The 17981-nt window shown below is 39.6% G+C and overlaps 1 protein-coding gene across 9 annotated transcripts in view; it reads right to left on the reverse strand.

Moving 5' to 3' along the window:
- Positions 1–17981, reverse strand: part of AIG1 (androgen induced 1) — a 481448-nt gene that overhangs the window by 377110 nt on the left and 86357 nt on the right. For 8 of the 9 annotated variants that reach the window (XM_082730812.1, XM_082730806.1, XM_082730810.1 and 5 more), the window contains exon 3: positions 12766–12867. In XM_082730812.1, the coding sequence (XP_082586938.1) occupies positions 12766–12867 (102 nt within the window). Of the gene's footprint in view, positions 1–10072; positions 10663–12765; positions 12868–17981 lie in introns of those variants that run through there. The other variant, XM_082730813.1, reaches the window with a different exon arrangement.

Genomic DNA, 17981 nt, shown 5'->3' on the forward strand with positions numbered 1-17981 from the left:
AACAATATTCTGTAATTTAGACTTTCAGCTTAGTTGCATGGATTACTTATGTAACTCTATAAAATGATGAGCTTATAAGGGAAAAATACCTTCACTTTAGTGATTCCAGTTTAAACTTACAGAAATATCAAATAACTTATTGAAAAAAATCCCAGATGAAGTAAAAAGGAATGTTCTGGGAAGTTGCCATTGACAGTAAGTTGCCCTGATCTTATAGATGTTTTTTTCCCAGGATTACTTAGTGAGGAATATCAGCAGTTTAAAAATAAGAATGGCCAGAGGTCTTTAACAGTCTCATCAGAGGGTTCTAGACAGGCTGACTCTTTTCACTCTTTTTTTTTTTTTTAAGAAATATTTAATCTAATCCTGTATAAAAATCTGAGAGCAAACTAATAAGGAATAAAGATAATTAATTAAAAATGAATTAAGAGACTATGACTTGTTCTTCACTATTATCCCAACAGCCCACCCTGACCTTGGACTGTCTCTGCTACTCATGACAGTGGAGGCCAGGTCACAGGAAGGGAACCTGGGGAGGGAACCCTTCCAAATCATAGGAATCTAGGAGCCTGATCTCTGACTTCCAAATAAGGTTAAAGCACAGCTTCGTTATCCAGATCCTGAAATGTCAGCCAACTTCACCAGCATGAGGAGTGCAATCAAAAAAAGACTGTGCACCAACAGAAATACATCAGTCACTAAAATGGAAAGCCATATAGCAACAACTGATGTCAAAGCCGACGAGCATTTTTAAACAACAACAATAGACTAGTACAGGGGTATGCTTACCAAGATAAAGGAACATTCTCCTCCGAGAGCCTAAATCTGCTGATTAGGAATCATATCAACTGGGCAATAAATTGCATACAGAGATTTACCTCTTCCGACCATGCTGTCTTTACACACTAACACCCTTTCACTTCCATTTGCAGCTAAACCTTTTTTTTTTTTTTTTAAAGATTTACTCATTTATTTTAGAGAGGGCTCAGGAGGGGAAGAAGGAAAGGGAGAGAATCTCAAGCGACTCTCTGATGATCACAGGGCCAGGGCCAGACAAGTGGCTTGAGCTCATGACCCTGAGATCATGACCCGAGCCAAAATCAAGAGTCTGGATGCTTAATTGACTGAGCCTCCCAGGCACCCCTCAGTCTACCCTTCATTTTAAACTCCCATGTCCTCATTTTGAGCATCCTCCTTTCCTCCAGTGAAAGCTTGAAACAAACTCACCTAGGAGAAACAACACCAATTTTCCCCATTACCTAATGTTTCCAACCTGTTACAAAGTGCAACTCATAAAATCAAGAGGGAGCATCATTCTTTGTGTGTGTAAAGCAATACCAAAGTGAGGAGCCAGGATTCAACAATGCTACGGATACCCTTCTGGAAATTGCTTGTGCAATGGCACTCCTTGAAGGCCCATATTTCATTGACTTGGCAAAATTCCCTTTCAAGGTCATTTCCAAATGCTCGTCTTATGCAGAGCAGCATGCGTGGAGCCACACTAGCATGGCACCAGGTCAACCCATTAGTCATTGCTGGAGCGAGCCTTCTGCGGAGAGGCAGCCTGCTTCAAAGTCAGATGGACTTGGCAACAGCATGCCAAGAAAACTTTCAGATTTGAAATGTTACAGAAAAGAAGGTCACAACACCTTATAATGGCCTACTCTCCTTGCAGAAGGTGGCTTTTCATATTTTTATGCAGATATTCATATCTGCCCAGTGTGAAAACCAGGTTAGGAAATGTGGTGAGTGAGGGTGCGCATATGTCTTCAATTGAGCACCGTGGCGGGTGCCAAATTCAACCGAGCTGATCGGACCGTAGGTCTGTGTGAAAGCTGGAAGGGGTGGAATCTAGTTGCTATAGCTGCAAATTAAACAAATAAATGAGACACCGTGGAATGCAGCAAAATATCTGTGGTTTGATTAGTTCACATTTGCCATATGTATGAATATTAGCAGTCAAATTCTTAGTTTAAGCAAAGTGGTTTACATTAGGTGCAAGCGAGGGGAAATGCTTAAAAATAAATAAGGGAGAGTTGATTTCTACCTCCAAGGATAAATCTCTTACCTGTTATATAAACTTTTAAGGAATTTCATTAATTTTTTATGTTAGGAATATATATATAAATTTGGTGTTGCTAAAAATACAAGATTTCCACCCGAGCATTTTCCTTGAAGCTTTAGACAAGAGTTTGACGCTAGCTTCTCACCTATTATATGATAATAAATGAACATCATTAGCTATAGGGAAATTTTATCTTACTGTTGCCATAAGATTCCTATCTTATCCCCTTTGAGGGGACTTCTATTTATGGGGCATATTAAGTGGCAGGCACTGTGCTCTGTATTTCCATGGCCAATCTCCGGAATTCCTGCAAGAAGCTGTAAGTTCCCCACTCGTGGAATTCAAGAGAGAAATTTCAAAAGACCATTGAACAGAGAATTCTACTCTGACTAACTTCTTAAATCACTTACACTAAACCCTTTTCACAGAATGACAAAACCAGAGAAAACTGGAGAGGTCATCTGGTTCAGCGGCCCTTTTGAGGTGGCCCACGTGTCTGCGTCTCTTAGAAGAGCTGCCTACAGAAACAGAGTGTGGCAGCAGGGAGATAATAGAAGGGCTGTTTACTAAAATCAATCTTTTTATCCTAACACATACAGATGGTGGCAGTGTGAGGAGTAGCACTTGGACATATAATTCAATATATTACCAGGTCACATAAATGAATGTATTTGATAAGGATGAAAGGGGTTACCTTAAGGGGAAACATTTCCACCCACCAGGGCTAATCCCTACAACTAGGTTAAAATGTATCACGGGATGCCTTGGTGGCTCAGTGGTTTAACCCACTGTCTTCGCCTCAGGTCATGATTTCGTTGTCCTGGGATCGAGTCCCGCATCGGGCTCCTTTCTCCACGGGGAGCCTGCTTCTCCCTTTCCCTCTGCCTCTGCCTGCCACTCTGCCTGCCTGTGCTTGCTCTCTCACTCTAACAAATAAATAAAATTTTTAAAAAATGTTTCTTAATTAGATCATCAAGGGCAAGTTCATTTTCTGAATATAGATATGGTAAAACAATAAGAAAAAGTCACCCTTGATTAGTTGAAAAGGAAAATCATCAAAAATGCCAGGGATGTTTATTAATGTCTCGATGAGATATGTTTATGAAATATAATGACGATTCATGGTGAAAGGCATCTGTTCACTAGATATTAACAAAGCTCCATGAAGAGAGACCCTGGGTATGATAAGTGTGATGGATTGGGTCGCTCAGCATCCTACCTCCAGCTAGGGCGCTGGCTCACTGTGCAAGCCTGGACAAGTTCTCATGCTGCACACTTGAAGCCCAGGAGACAGAGTTCCGCTCTGGAAAAGGGAAAGACTGATTTTGAAAATTATAAGCCAGTGAGCTTGACCCGGATGTTATGAGGTTCTAAAACAGGTCACTGAAGAACTTAGGTGGGAAATAGAGAAGTAAATGGTGATCACAGGTACCAGCCTAAGTTCACTTAGAGAAAATAATCTTATTTCCTTTCCAGAAAGTGTTACGAGACTGGGAGAAATAGGAAAGAAAGGCATTCACCCCACCATTATTCACTCATCCTTTCCAAAACATTTTCTGAGATCTTCTATATGCCAGGCACTAATCCAGAAGAGGGGACTATGTGAGGAAGCTAAGAGCATGCACCTGCCATTAAAGAACATCCAGTTCCAGACAGATGCAACAACATAGTACAAGTACAGGACAGTGGATGCTATCATAGAGGCACATGCAGGGTAGAGGTTCCTAAAGAGGAGATGGGCAGTTCTGTGATGTAAGGCAGAGTTGACGCATGAGTGCACTAGGAGAAGGAGGGTTCTGAGAGGGAACTCAGGGCTGCGTGGACACCCAGTCCCAGAAAAGCCCCATCGTAACCTTAAATAGGCTCATGGAAGTTAACCAGTATTCCTAAAGGACCAGGAAATTTAGAGAAAAATTTGGTAGCTTAGGTTCAAATTCAAATAGAAAAGAAGAAGAAGAAGAAGAAGAAGAAGAAGAAGGAGAAGGAGAAGGAGAAGGAGAAGGAGAAGGAGAAAAAGTTGGGTTGAACATTTCTTGATGGGTTGCCACAGACTTTTCTTGCTGTTCTTCCTTTACTTTTCAACGTGACTCAGATAAAGGAGCATGTGGATAAGATGAAAATGGTAGTGTCTTCATGATCTGGTATGAACTTAAGGGTTTGGGATAATGATTCTGGACTCCCAGAAAAGTTTCTTTTCCCACTTTATCTAAATGTTTCCACTTTATCTAAATGTTTCCAACACAATGACCCCTCGGAACCTCTAGATATCTCGAATCCAGGCAAATTGGGAAACAGCAACACCTACTCTTCTCAGGTGATTTTGTCCCCAAACTACCATCCACCTGTTGCCAATATCGTCTTATAATCCTTTTCCTCACCAGGTCCCTTGGTGTCCAAGAACTCTCTCTTCATTATATGTACTGCGTTAATTTCCTATTTCTCCATCCCTGGATATGGTGATAATTTTCAGTGGCCAATACCGCTATCTGCTCTTCCCTTCTGCTACCACACAGGGCAGTTTTATCTAAATACCTGTCTTAACCTTAGGAATCAACCATCCCCTCGGCGCATGGCTACAAGGTGGTTAAAATTCACCGCTCTGAAAAATTGGGTTCCTTGTTACTGAATTTACTCACAGTGGGAGCCTCCAAAGAAGCTTCAACTCAGGCACTTCAATATGAAACAGTTTCATAAATGAATCATTTTATTAAATTCCAATAGATCCATTTAATGACCCTTAAAATCTCAGTACTGTGGCTTCCCCAGGGCCCACGCTGTATCCCAATTGAGGTTAACAATATGGAATTCACTAAGAATATGCCTTTGGATCCTACATTTTGTATACAAAAGAACAAAATAACAACAACTATGAGTCTTAGCTAAGCCACACGCTGGTCAGGTAAGCATTAAGTGCAAGTGTCAGAGTATGGTATAATGAGACTGCCAAAAAGAGTTAATGGAGCTTGGACAACACTAATAAGCCAAGACTTTGGCTGAACTGCTCTGCTGTCTCTTGCCAAATCATACGGAACTGTAGAAATGAATGTAGACAAGCTGAAGCCTCATCAGGGATACTGAGCATGATCCTCAAGGGCCCATATGCCATTTTCTCAGCAAATATTTATGGAGTGTGCAGGAATACCAGAGACTATGCTAGGTTCTCGAGGAAAAGATGAAAGAAAACAACAACGACAACATTTGCTGCCCTTTGATGGCCTCATAGCCCATGGGGGCAATAACCAATAAATACTAATCAAGCAATGTGATAAGTGAAATCTTAGGTGTCAGGACAAAGTGTTCTGAGTGCAGGGAGAAGGGACCCGCTCAGGTGCCTGGAGACTCGGGATCACTTCACACACAGGTGGTTTCTGAGAAAGGAATGGAGCAAGGAGTCTTCACAGCTTCAGCTCTTCTAGGAAGGTAGCTGAGGCAGCAGTGCAGAGAAAGCTCTGGTGAGGAGGGAGTGGGGAGGTGGGGAGAGAAGAGACTAGCCTATTGCCTCAGTTCAGCTGGTTGATGATGAAGCCTTGAACTAAAGCAGGTATCATGGAGATGAGGAGGCTGGGGCAGCTTTGGGAGCTACTTTGGAGGTACATGGAATGGGACTCGTCAACTAACTGTGAGGCATGTGGTAGAAACAGCTTTCAGATGCTTCTGCCATTACTGAAGTGGCAACATGAGGGGAACAATAAGATGAGAGGATGGGTTAACATGATGAATTTGTTTCAGTATGTTCATCTCAAGGTCCTTGTGTCAAATGTTGAGTGTGATACCCTTTGGAAGATGGGCCGGGAAGTATAGACTTGGAATGACCCACATATAACACAGACTGAAGTCATGGGGAGGAGTAAGATCTCCTTAGAAGAGAACATGAAGAGAACAGAGACAGCAGGTATTTGAGTCCTGCAGAATGGATGAACAGTCTGGGAAGATTTGAACTGCAGGAAAAAAACAAAGGTTTCATTCCTTATCAGAGTTTTCCCTCAGCTGAACACCCCATGGCCTTGGTTCACTGTTGAAGCTCCATCATTGGAGATGCTCAAGTAGAGACTAAAAGGGAATTTGCCAAGATATTGTTCAGGGAACTGAGGTATCACATGATGCACAGACCAGATGGTCTTTAGAAACACTTCCCAAGTTTTAAGATGCTAGGATTCTGGTTCTCTATGATAGAAAATGCAGCTTTGTTTTTCCACTTCACTTTCTTTGGCAGCTATCACTGATGCTTGCTGAGGTTGGAGCTTCAATTAAAAGGGAACTGGAAAGGATATAGGGATGGACTTCTGCCAAGGAGCTGGGTCTGTGGCTAATGAATGATCTGTTTGTGGTAATGAAGAAGGAAGCCAGTTCCTAAGACAACACCTTCAGGCCTGGCCCTACCTCTCCCCCAACTATGAAGAACTGAGGGCATGTGAATGGGAAACATATGAATGAAGTTTACTTTGAAATATCTATGGATTTAAGGATTAGGGGTAAAAGAACTTGAGTAAACCACACTTTTGGTTTTGCTGACCCCAAAATATCTGAATATAATTTATAGACCTTTTGATGAACTCAAAATACCGCTGGGCCTGCTCATCTATTCAGTGTAGCTAGAAACAGGGCACAGCGTAAGGCAAACTGTATTAGCCTTGAATTCTATCCTTACGTGGAAAATTAGTTCTACAAAGGAATTTGGGATATCAGAAAATTGCTTTAAAAAGACATAGTCTAGGGGCAGGTGGGAGGGTGGGCGAGCCTGGTGGTGTGTATTGTGGAGGGCACATATTGCATGGAGTATTGGGTGTGGTGCATAAACAATAAATTCTGGAACACTGAAAAGAAATTTAAAATAAATATATATTTTTTAAGACATGGTCTATTGCCCTAGAGAAAAAACAACTAATACTCAGATAAAATAATCAATATATGGAAGAGCCTTCTAATAAATTTGACCCAGGCTTTTCCATTTACCTGGCCCATAACTTTCAGATGTTCCAGGGACTACGCTGTGTTCTTTGGACATCATTTCAGGCCTTCTCAGGCAGTAACAACAATATGATACGTACCAACCAAAAAGACCCTTAGAGGGGACAGCAGGCTATGTATATAAGATTTTACTGCAGCGCAGCTGAGATTGAGGAGGGAAGTAAAGTACAAGTTAGGGAAAAAGTGAATAGTTTGGGGTTGCATTCTCTGTCAACTATTATGAAATGGAAAAGATAGAGTGGGGGGAAGAAAGGACAAGAAAAAAAACCATGGATATAGGATATTTGATTCTTGATGCAACAAATATTCATTTGATGCAACAAATATTCATTGGATTTCCATGATGTAGAGGCACTGTTTGAAGTGCTTGGGATGGATGAGTAACTGAAACAAAGACCCCTGCTCTTATGAAAATTATATTCCAGCAGAAGGAGATGGACAATAAGCCATAGACACAGCATGTAAGTAAAAGCAGATTATATGTCAAGGATGGCAAGTATCACCAGGGGGACAAAGAGCAGGGTAAGGGGACTCTGGGGACACAGGGGTAGCTTGCAATATCCAATAGGCAGCTGAGCGGGCTTTACTGAGAAGGTGAGGCTAAACAAATGAAAATTCACAAGGACAAAGCGATGATCACTAAAATGAAGTGAGAGCTGTATGGAGAAATTCTGGAAGTATCTGCCTCACTGCGGATGGAACTCCCTTCTCGTTCCTGGGTCTTTGGGGTCTTATTTGTTTTCTTTGGGAGGTCCACTGGGAGTCTTAGAAAGTGGTTCCCAAGAAATTTCTGACCTCTGTTCTAGTTTTCCTTTTAGTTTTGAAAATTTCCAGATTTCTTCCAGTTACTTTAGAATATAATGGGAAAATAAGAAAGGTCAGTTTTTTTCATGTGAAATAGAAGATAACCTTCTTGTGACCAACAGCTTTTTTTTGGTGAAGTACCCAGTATTGGGGTGGCACAGACTCCACGGGTCATGATATGCATCATCCGTGTGGCTCTGAACTGGAAAATTTTCCATAAATTGTGTTATTTAACAGAAGAATAACATCAAATCTGAGTTCCTACAAAACCAATGACCATCCAAGCAGTATTTAATGCCTTCTCTTCTAGGAAAGACAGATGTACCAAAACTTTAGTAATTACCAAATGTCAAAATAATATCAAACAGAATAAATAGTTACCTAAATTTAAATTCCCTTGAGGATCAGTTACCTATAACAAGAACAACTGGCAAATCAAGCATGAAGAGAGGTGGGGTTTATTTTCTTATCTCCTTATAAATTACCCAGGGAATGAACAACTGCTGTAGTTATAAGAATATCTAGGTCATGTATGCTTAAAGATCTGTGATAATAATATAAATATCTAAACTTCTGCAGTGCTTGGTATTCTCAAAGCATTTTATAAACATTAATTAGGTCTTCACTAAGCAAAGACACTTGTCTCATTGTTGGTTCTTCCTGTTACAGCATCGCTGAGAATTTGCAATCTTTCTAGAGTTTAAATATTTATTTATTTATTTACTTACCTACTTATTGCTCTTAATGTATACTTATTCTATTGACAGTGTTTTAAACTTATAATCAGCAGAAGAGAAAAATTTGGGGCTCTAGTTTTGCAGCCAAGAAACAGGCCAGAATAACAAGAGGGCTTCTCCTTGTCAGAGTGAACAAAGCCCACAGGACACACTCTGTTAGTTTGTGGAAATGTTTTCCTACTCACGTACCTCCACCTCAAACAAGCCATTTCTATCCTTTAAAAGTGGAAATATTCTTCTCATCCTATAATTTACACAGTGCCTAGTAGGGTGTTTTGCATTTAATGGTTTTATTGAAAATTAATGTTTGCCAGATTGAATTGAACCAAAGCTCATCTCCCGGGAGTTGTGACCATGTAGCCCCTGTAATTAGCATTGTGTTTTGAAAATGATTCATTTTGCTGATCTCCAGTTTTCTCTTGTCATATCATCAGTGGACTGAGGACAGAAAGGCGGTAGAGACAATAAATGTAAACATGACATCCTTCCAGGTTTCATTTTTTTTTTTTTTTGAGAGAGAGAGAGCACATGCGTATGTGTAAGAGGGTGTGGGAGTAGGGGAGAGGGGCCATGGGAGAGGGAGAAAGAGAATCTTAAGCACTCAGGGCCCTGAGATCACGACCTGAGCAGAAATGGAGAGTCAGACGCTTAACCTACTGAGCCACCCAGGTGCCCCAACCTTCTTTCAAGTTTCAAAAACAAACATGTAAATACCCTTTTAAATCCCCAACAGGGGTAGAACGGTCTTGACTCCAGTCAAATACATTGTATTTTATAGGTTTATATTTTTAATTATAATACATGAAAATTGTGTGTGTGTGCACATGTTATTTCAGTAGAACCTGGAGATAAGCCAGCAGTTACACAGCGAGGCTCTGTTACTGTTGCAGCCCATCTGGGTACCCATTTCCTCTTCTATTCTCCCAAAAACCTCTAAGATTGCTTGCTGAGAGAATGGAGGAAAACAACAGAAAGGAAGAGATAGGATACTTTCCTTCAGTTACAATCATGTCTAACAGGTACTTTAGAGTAAATCGAAAGGAAAGTCCTGTGAGTTCCAAATCCTCTGAGGTTTTCTTTTCTTTTTTTTTTTTTATGCGTGTTTTAACTAATTTTTTTTTTTTTTTTTTTGCTGGGCAGTTGAGTGGTATAAATTCAAGACTGACTTGGAGATGTCTTCTGAAATAGTGCCATGACAAACATATAAACTACATTAGGCGTCTGGGTCTGGAGAAGTTATGCTGAGACTCTTCAAATAGTAAGTGTGACTCTACACCTAAGAACAGGGCACATCTTCTCTTGGAATGCTTGTAGCTACAATGATCTAGAAAGGTCAGAGCGAAAGGCCTAATGGATCAGAAATCCATCCACAGAAGTATTTAAAAATTACAAATTAAGCTAGTAAAATATTAAATATGCTCTATCCTCCTAGATTGTTAGATATATATTTTAAAAAACAAAATAAAAAATATGTGATGGTATAATAAAGGCATATAGATTTATAAATTATAAAGTTTTTAATTATAAAATTATATCATTTAATATAATATAAATATAAATATCCCAACATTTTATTTTCTTGCCTTCATTTCAGCAAATTCACCAAATATGTAGTTATAATGGAATTTTCACAAAATTTAAACTCTACTGACAATATTAATCTAAGGCATTAAAAGTAAAATGTAAGTTTAATCAAAGTATACACAATTTGAAGGTTTTCATCAAATTACAAAGATTCAAATGAATGTAAAAATGTTTAGTTATTTAGTTATATTTACTTTTAAGACCAAATATTGAAAATTATCTGAGATTAAAATACAAATGATAATTATTAAACTTTTAAATAACATTTAAAAGTAAAGTTGAAAATTCTTATCTAATTTGTGTTTCATAAATACTTTTACAAATTTTTATAAAAATTAAATTATTCATGATTCCAGTAGTTAATGTTCATATTTTAATAGCCAATGTAAAGAAACAGCTTACTATATAAAGTTACACATACACAAATTTAGAATAATGCAAATTAATATTGTGAAATAGTCCTCAGCCACCATATGCAACTTCTTGTAATTCCGGAACCATGAACTGGAACATGAAGAAAACCAAAGAAACGATCATTTGTCTCTACCAATGGACAAAGTTCATCAGGAAAGCAGCTATTGAGCTCTTACTATCTTAGGGGATTTGATGTGTTGATTCATTTATCTTTTCCCTTTCTGAAATACCCCTGTCACTCAAATTCTCCTTGAATTCCTAAGGAGTGTTTGTCTCCAAGAGTGAGAAATTTAACTCATCAAAGTGAATTGAGGAGAAGTTCTGAGAGTCAAGTTATCGTTCTAATGGCCTCATCAGTACCTGGAAACCATTCATTTGAAACATTAAGTAGCACCCAGGTCTGCAAAGGTTGTGATTTATTCTCTGGCCTACAGGTAGTTTTGTGCATTTGAGAGATATAGATCAAAGGCGAAACAGTTAAGGCCCATTCTCCTCTAACACATGGTGTGATTGCTGGTTCTCTGTGAAGGACCTACTCATGTTGTTAACTTCTTACTGTGCTTAAGTATCAGCTAAACTTTATCACAGGTGCATATGTATAGGAAAAAAACATAGTATGGTACTGTCTTGGATTTCAGGTTTTAGGCATTCCCTCCCCCCCCCCCAAAACTGGGGATTTTGGAAAGGAGCCCTCTCAGATAAGGCAGGGAGGGGAGGGATGACTGGATGCTGAATTCTTGCATTAGTCGGACAAATAGGCATTGCTCTTACTACATGCCAGGTGGGTGGGTGCAGTGCTCGGGGCTGGAAAGCTGCTGTTGGCATTAGGAACTAACACTTGTGCAAGGGATACAGACGTGTTTGATGGAGACTTGAAGGTGCCCTGCAAGCCTGACAGGAGAGCTAACCAGGTCTGTGGGGCTGAAAAGAGACTTCTGAGAGATGTTATAGAAGGTAGCAGGGTGAGCAAAGGTTCCCCAGTAAAGAACGGAAAGTGCACTGGGGGCAGAGCATGACAGATACAGGGTTATGCAAACGGTTTTCAAAGCAAGAAAAGCCAAAAGTTGGCGAGGCACAGAGTAGTCACATCAAGCCCCTTAGATGGTGAAATGAATCTGACAAGACCCGGCTTATTCGTTTGGAACTAGAGCAGAGGTGCCATTTTAATCCTTCAACAGCATGGCTCTAATTGATGTCCAAGAAAATGTTAGTTGTCTGAGCTGTGCCACTTTTGAGGAGTTGGCTTAGGAAAGAATTAATCAAAGCCCCTGAGTACAGTAATGTTTGTTTGTTAGTACACACCACTTTTCTCAAAATATACCAAAATTGGGGGCAGAGAGGAAACTGTTCATTTGGACCTATGACGTGTGATGTCTAGCTCTTTGTTCCCCTATAATTTCTGTGATGGGTTGCCCTTTTCACCAGGAGCACCCAGTGACATATTCTAAAAATTGCTGTAACCAAAAAAATGCAGGCTTCCTAGTTAATAACAAAACTGCTCAATTCTAGAAGCAGAAAGGGAAGACCATGCAAAATTTCTCTGCAGAAAATAAATCCTCAAGTCTCATAAGGTGACAAACAAACCATCCAAAATACTTGACTTGAAATGTGTGAAGGCAACACCATGTCTAAAGCATCAGAAGGAATCAGACTGAGAAGAAGGGAAAGAGCTCACCGCCCCGGGCAAATGCCCTCTGATGGGCACATCCTGCCAAAGTCACTTCCAGCGCCTGCAGCCGATCTCTCAGAGAAAATAACAGTCTTGCTGCTCTGCTGAGGCCATTTCTCCCAGTGCCATAGTGATTTCCAACACAATCCCCTGACGTGAGGAGGAGGCTACAGGGCCTCAGTAGCGGTCTAGGGGAAACTAGGTTCTTAGGCTCCAACAGGGGACAAGTCTTTGAACAGCACAGAAATTAAATTCATCCATAGAATTTGCCAGTTGCATAATCCAACACCACCAATCCCTTACAAACTGTGGATTCATCTACTACGTAGTTTTAACGGTGACTCCGTTTCATGGGAAGATGTTTTTATTGACATTCAGTCTTCTCTAATTACAGTCTCTCATAATCCCCATCATTGCACAGGCAGTTAGCTACATTCTATGGAAAACTCAAATCAGAAAATAGTTCTTTAATACTTTTTTTTTTTTTTTTAATGAAAGGAAATTATTTGTTTTAGTCCACTCACCATTCCGTGATTCAGCCACCCTGGGATAAAATTATCAAGCAACTTCGGGTAAATCATCTCTCTGTCATAGGCATAAATGATCCAGAACACCGCTACCACGAACTAGAAGGGAAAAGAAATCCATTATTTCAAATTTACAATATACAAGGTGTTGGTTATCCATTGTTCAAAGAACCCAACAGAATTGTAATCTAGAGTGAGAGACGAATCAATAAACCAGCTAATGACTGGAAAGGGATTTCCAACTTCACTCCGTTTGTGGGAAAGCGTGGGGTCCTTCTGCCTTCCTTGGTCTCCCTGCTGTGTTCTTTCAGGCAAAGGAATCTGTTTTCAAGGGAGAGATAAATGACGTGTCTCTCATCTGGAACAGCTCCCTTCTAGGGCTAACTGTGTTGGTTTGAATCCTCTCAAGAGGGTTTAAAAGTTCACTGGTGGTTTTTTGGACCCCGTTCCCCACTGTACAGAGTCAGCACACATTCAAGAAACTGTGGTGTATTTTCCTTGAACCCATCATGTGGTTTAAATTAATCTTCACATTCTCAAGTTTCCATTTCACCACTAACAGCATTAAAATCACTGCTATATAAAATGTCCCAAAGTCACATTTCCTGCAAATGTATTAATTTATATAGCCTAAGCAGGGGCTTTGACTGCATTGAAAACAGAGCGTATGGAACACAAAGGAAGAACCCTAATTCTCTTGGAATAACTTACATGTTCATCTGGGCTCCTGAGGTTTCTTTTGACTCATCAGCAACATAGCCATTCCAAAGAGAGTACAGTGCTCAATTTATTCTCTTATCTTTCTTCAAACTAACAGTGAGATAAGTTCAGATAAGATAAAAAAATGAATGGTCCAGGGTCTAGACCTTCAGCACAGAATTTTAAAGAAAATGCAAATGCTTTTGTAGGTAGTCAATAAATGTGGCATGGAAACAGCAGCTACCCCAGAGAAAGGGAAATCACAGTCTCTGCAGAGTTGCATCTCATAATAAATGGTACAGAGTGATAAAATGCAGATGAATATTAAGCAGAAACAATTTTTATCTCATTTCTTGTAAGTTATCCATACCCCCACATTTTATTAATAAAAGTAGTAAATATTTTAATGCCACTTTTCATAAAACTCCCAGCACAAGCTAGTAATCAGAAGAGTTCTAAAGTTCTTTTCCAAGTATGTCAGTTATGACATGGGTAATCATAGCCTGAAAAGAAAGTTCACCCTTAAAACCTAAGATGTTATGAACATTTCTCCTTTCATAAAACATATTGAAAGATAATTACAAGAGGCAATCATAGACACACATAGTTTCAATACCAGACTGGGGTCTCTTGTTACTTATCCTGCTTTTGGGTCAACTATTTTTGGTTGATAAATGCACAAGATGGGGGAAAAAAAAAACACCCAAACATTATTAGCTTAATGTTAACTATCATTAGGATCTTTCCAAGTACAATGGGTAATTTAAAATTACTCACAACTTCAGTTTAGTCATTTCACTACAGACTTCAAATGTATTATCAATGTTACCTGCCCACACACCTGGGTGCCAAATTTACAGCTTCACGGCTCAGAATGCAGTCCCAAGGATCACAACTCCCATGTCCCCTGAGAGCTTATTAGATGTGTAGAACGCCACGTCCTTTCTTGATATGCTCTGATTCTGCATTTTTAATAAGATCCTGGGGTCATTCATGCGCAGTCTGAGATGCCCGCTATGGAAGGTCCTACTCCAGCCATCTTGAGCTTCTGGGCCCTGCTATGGAGTGAGGCAGTCACTGAGCTGAGTGACTGGTCTACCGAGAGCCTCCACCTCCTTTTCTAGACCATAAGGTGGGAAACCATGATGCTGGAATTTCCTTCCCCAAAAGACACAAGTATTCCTGTGTGAACCTCCTTCATGGGTCTGAACTGGAGGGTTGAGCACATAACCAATGGGTGTATCCCCTGACCTGGGAGGTGGTTAAGATGTGTCTGTTTCTGAAGACAGGGACGAGTTTTACATTTTGTCTGGGACTCCACACACAAGCACAAAGCTAACCCTGGATGGAGCCATAGGTGGAAATCCCTTCATCTTTGCCATCTAATGTAACCCAACCGTGGATGACATCCCATCACATTCACGGGTCCCCTCCCACAGTCAACGGGAGGGGATTAAATAGGTCTGCATCAATAGGGGATGCAATCCTGGGGCCATCTTAGAATTCTGCTTACCATATGCTTCCACGTTTCTTCTTTTCCAAACTGTTTCAGCTATTTTAAGTCCTTTGCATTTCCATTTAAATCTTACCATCTCAGCTTGCTAATTTCTATAAAAATATCCTCTGAGAGTTCTGATTACGACCGTACTGAATCAATACATTCAATCTGGGGAGAAATGACATCTTCACAACATTGCATTTTCTGACCCAGGAACATCACTGATGTCCCCATTCATGTAGATCCTTGGTTTTTCAGTTTGTAGTTTTCAGTGCACGGATTGCACACATTTTTTTTTTTAATTTATCACGAAACATTTCATGTGTTTTTTTTTAATGTTATTGCTGACAGTATTGAATTTGTTTTTACATTCTTTGTTACTCATATATAAAAGTACAAAGGACTTGTATATTGAGCTATGTCCTCTATCTTGGTTAAATTCACATAGTTCGAGTCATTCTTACATAAATTATTTTAGATTTTTATATGTATGTGATCTGCAAATAAAGACAGCTTTTCTTCTTCCTTATAATGTGTATGGCATTTACCTCTTTTTTCTTTTCTTAACTGCACAACCTACAAACTTCAGCACAATGTCGACTAGAAGGGATGAGCAGCATACACCCTTGCTTTCTTCCCCATCTTAGGAAGGTGTCCAGTCTTTAACATTTAAGTTTGATATTATCTTCAGGTTTTTCTTAGATGCCTTTTATCACATTGAGGAAAATCTCTCCTATCCCTCATTTATGTATGAAGCAGATAAAAGCCTACTTTTTCAGATAATTTTGCTGTGTATTGTCAGGTGATCTGGTAATTCTTTTCCTTATTCTGTTAATATGATGAATTATAGAGATTTTTAATGTTAAACTAACATTTTATACTTGGTCATGATGTATTATCATTTTTATATATTGCTGGATTTGACTTGCCGATATTTTGTTAAGGATTTTTCTCCCATCTTTATTCATAAAGTATTATCAATCTGTAGTTCGTTTTATTTTCTTACGTCTTCTTCTAATTTTGGTGACAGGATAATGGTGGCCTCAACAAATAAACTGGGAAAAGCTCCCTCCTCTGTTTTTCAAGGGACTCTGGGCATGACTGGTATTATTATTCCCTCCTAACCTATTTAATACACTTCTTTTTTTTCTGTTCTTTTTTCTTTTTCTTTTTTTTTTAACTTAAATTCAATTAGCCAATGTATACTACATCATTAGATTTTGGCATAGTGTTCAGTGATACATTAGTTGCGTATAAAGTGGTATGTTTCTCTAGTGGAGCTATCTGGACTCTAAAGTTTTCCTATGAGAAGACTTAACTGTGAATTCCATCTCTTTAATAGATATAAGGTTTTCTGCTTTCTCTGGAGTTCGTTTTAGTCATTTTTTGTGTTTTGTGGAATTTTTCCATCTCATCTAAGTTTTTGAGGTTATTAAGCTTTCTTACTATTCTGCTATAGAAATCAACAATTGCTATCAATCAGGTATTTTTTCCTTGGAGAGCCCATTGTTAATGATTGACTAGCACACTGCTGTGGAGAACAACTTTCTGATCTCCATTCGTGGTGTCCTTACCCCATGGAGAGCGTTGTGGGATCAGTACTTACCTGTGCAATGTGATCACTTCTTTCACCCCTACCATATATTGAGGGAATTTTGTGGGTTATTAAAAGTGAAGTGACTTTCAAGGAAGTGCTACCTTTCTTAGTGTAACACTAGAAGGTTAAGAGGCCCAGCTAACTGAATAATCAGCCTTCTAAATAATTCTTAAGATAGAAATACAGCACAGATGGTGGCTCCTTGGCTTCAAGCACTGATCTCTTCTTGATAGCATGGTCATCAGCAAACCCAAAATAAGTTTGAACTCTACTACCAGAGCATGAATATGAAACAATAATAGGTTCTCTTGGACAGGCGAAGTGCCACGGAAATGTTCCACCATTGTGGCTGGCTATTTCTCAGCAGGCACCTGCCGCTTCTCAGTGGCCAGGCCAGGAATACTGTACTCGAACTGAGAGTAGCAGTAACTCAGGCACTTGACAGTCCTTCAAGCTTCCCAGACAAAATCCTTGTGTTAACAGCTACTCATTGAGGCCTCATTTGATGCCCTGGAACAATTAGAAATGAATGCAAAAGAAAACTGGATTCACGCTTTGTCTCCTTCTGTAAGGAGCCTCTGATATGGTTTCCAATAGAAGCTGAAGTTAATCAGCTTTTGTCCACTGCTAAGAAAAGGCTGTACTGCTCAGTGAGAAATTCTTTGGAATTTAATAAAACCGAGTAGAGTGCAAAGGATGTTGCTGAGAAATGTACCATGAAGGAGGTCAGAGGGAAAAGTCACTTATCTATAGATTGGTCTATAAAAGCCATTTAGCATATCTCAAACATCCACTGTTGAAGGAGGGAAGGAGGAAATAAATGAATACATCTCTAAAGTCTTCAGCTTCAATATGACATGATCTATGAAATTGTTTTTTTTTTAAGATTTTATTTATTTGTCAGAGAGAGAGGGAGAGAGAGTGAGCACAGGCAGACAGAATGGCAGGCAGAGGCAGAGGGAGAAGCAGGCTCCCCGCCGAGCAAGGAGCCTGATGTGGGACTCGACCCCAGGATGCTGGGATCATGACCTGAGCTGAAGGCAGCTGCTTAACCAACTGAGCCACCCAGGCGTCCCTATGAAATTGCTTTTATTTTAAAAACTAAAAAAAAAAAAAAAAAAAAAAAATCTGGGGCTCCTGGATGGTTCAGTCATTAAGCATTTGCTTTTAGTTTAGGTCATGATCCCAGGGTGCTGGATCAAGCCCTTCTTCCAGCTCTCTGCTCAGCCGGGACCATGCTTCTCCCTTTCCCACTCCCCCTGCTTGTGTTCCCTCTCTCGCTGTCTCTCTCTCTCTCTGTCAAATAAATAAATAAAATCTTAAAAAACAAAACAAAACAAAACCCTAACCCATTAGTACTCAGACTTTACCAAATACCTATTGGGGGGAAAAATGAATCCTATTTTGGGCTCTATTACT

The sequence above is a fragment of the Mustela nivalis genome (genome assembly GCF_964662115.1).
Source record: "Mustela nivalis genome assembly, chromosome: 5".
In the NCBI taxonomy this organism is placed as follows: domain Eukaryota; kingdom Metazoa; phylum Chordata; class Mammalia; order Carnivora; family Mustelidae; genus Mustela; species Mustela nivalis.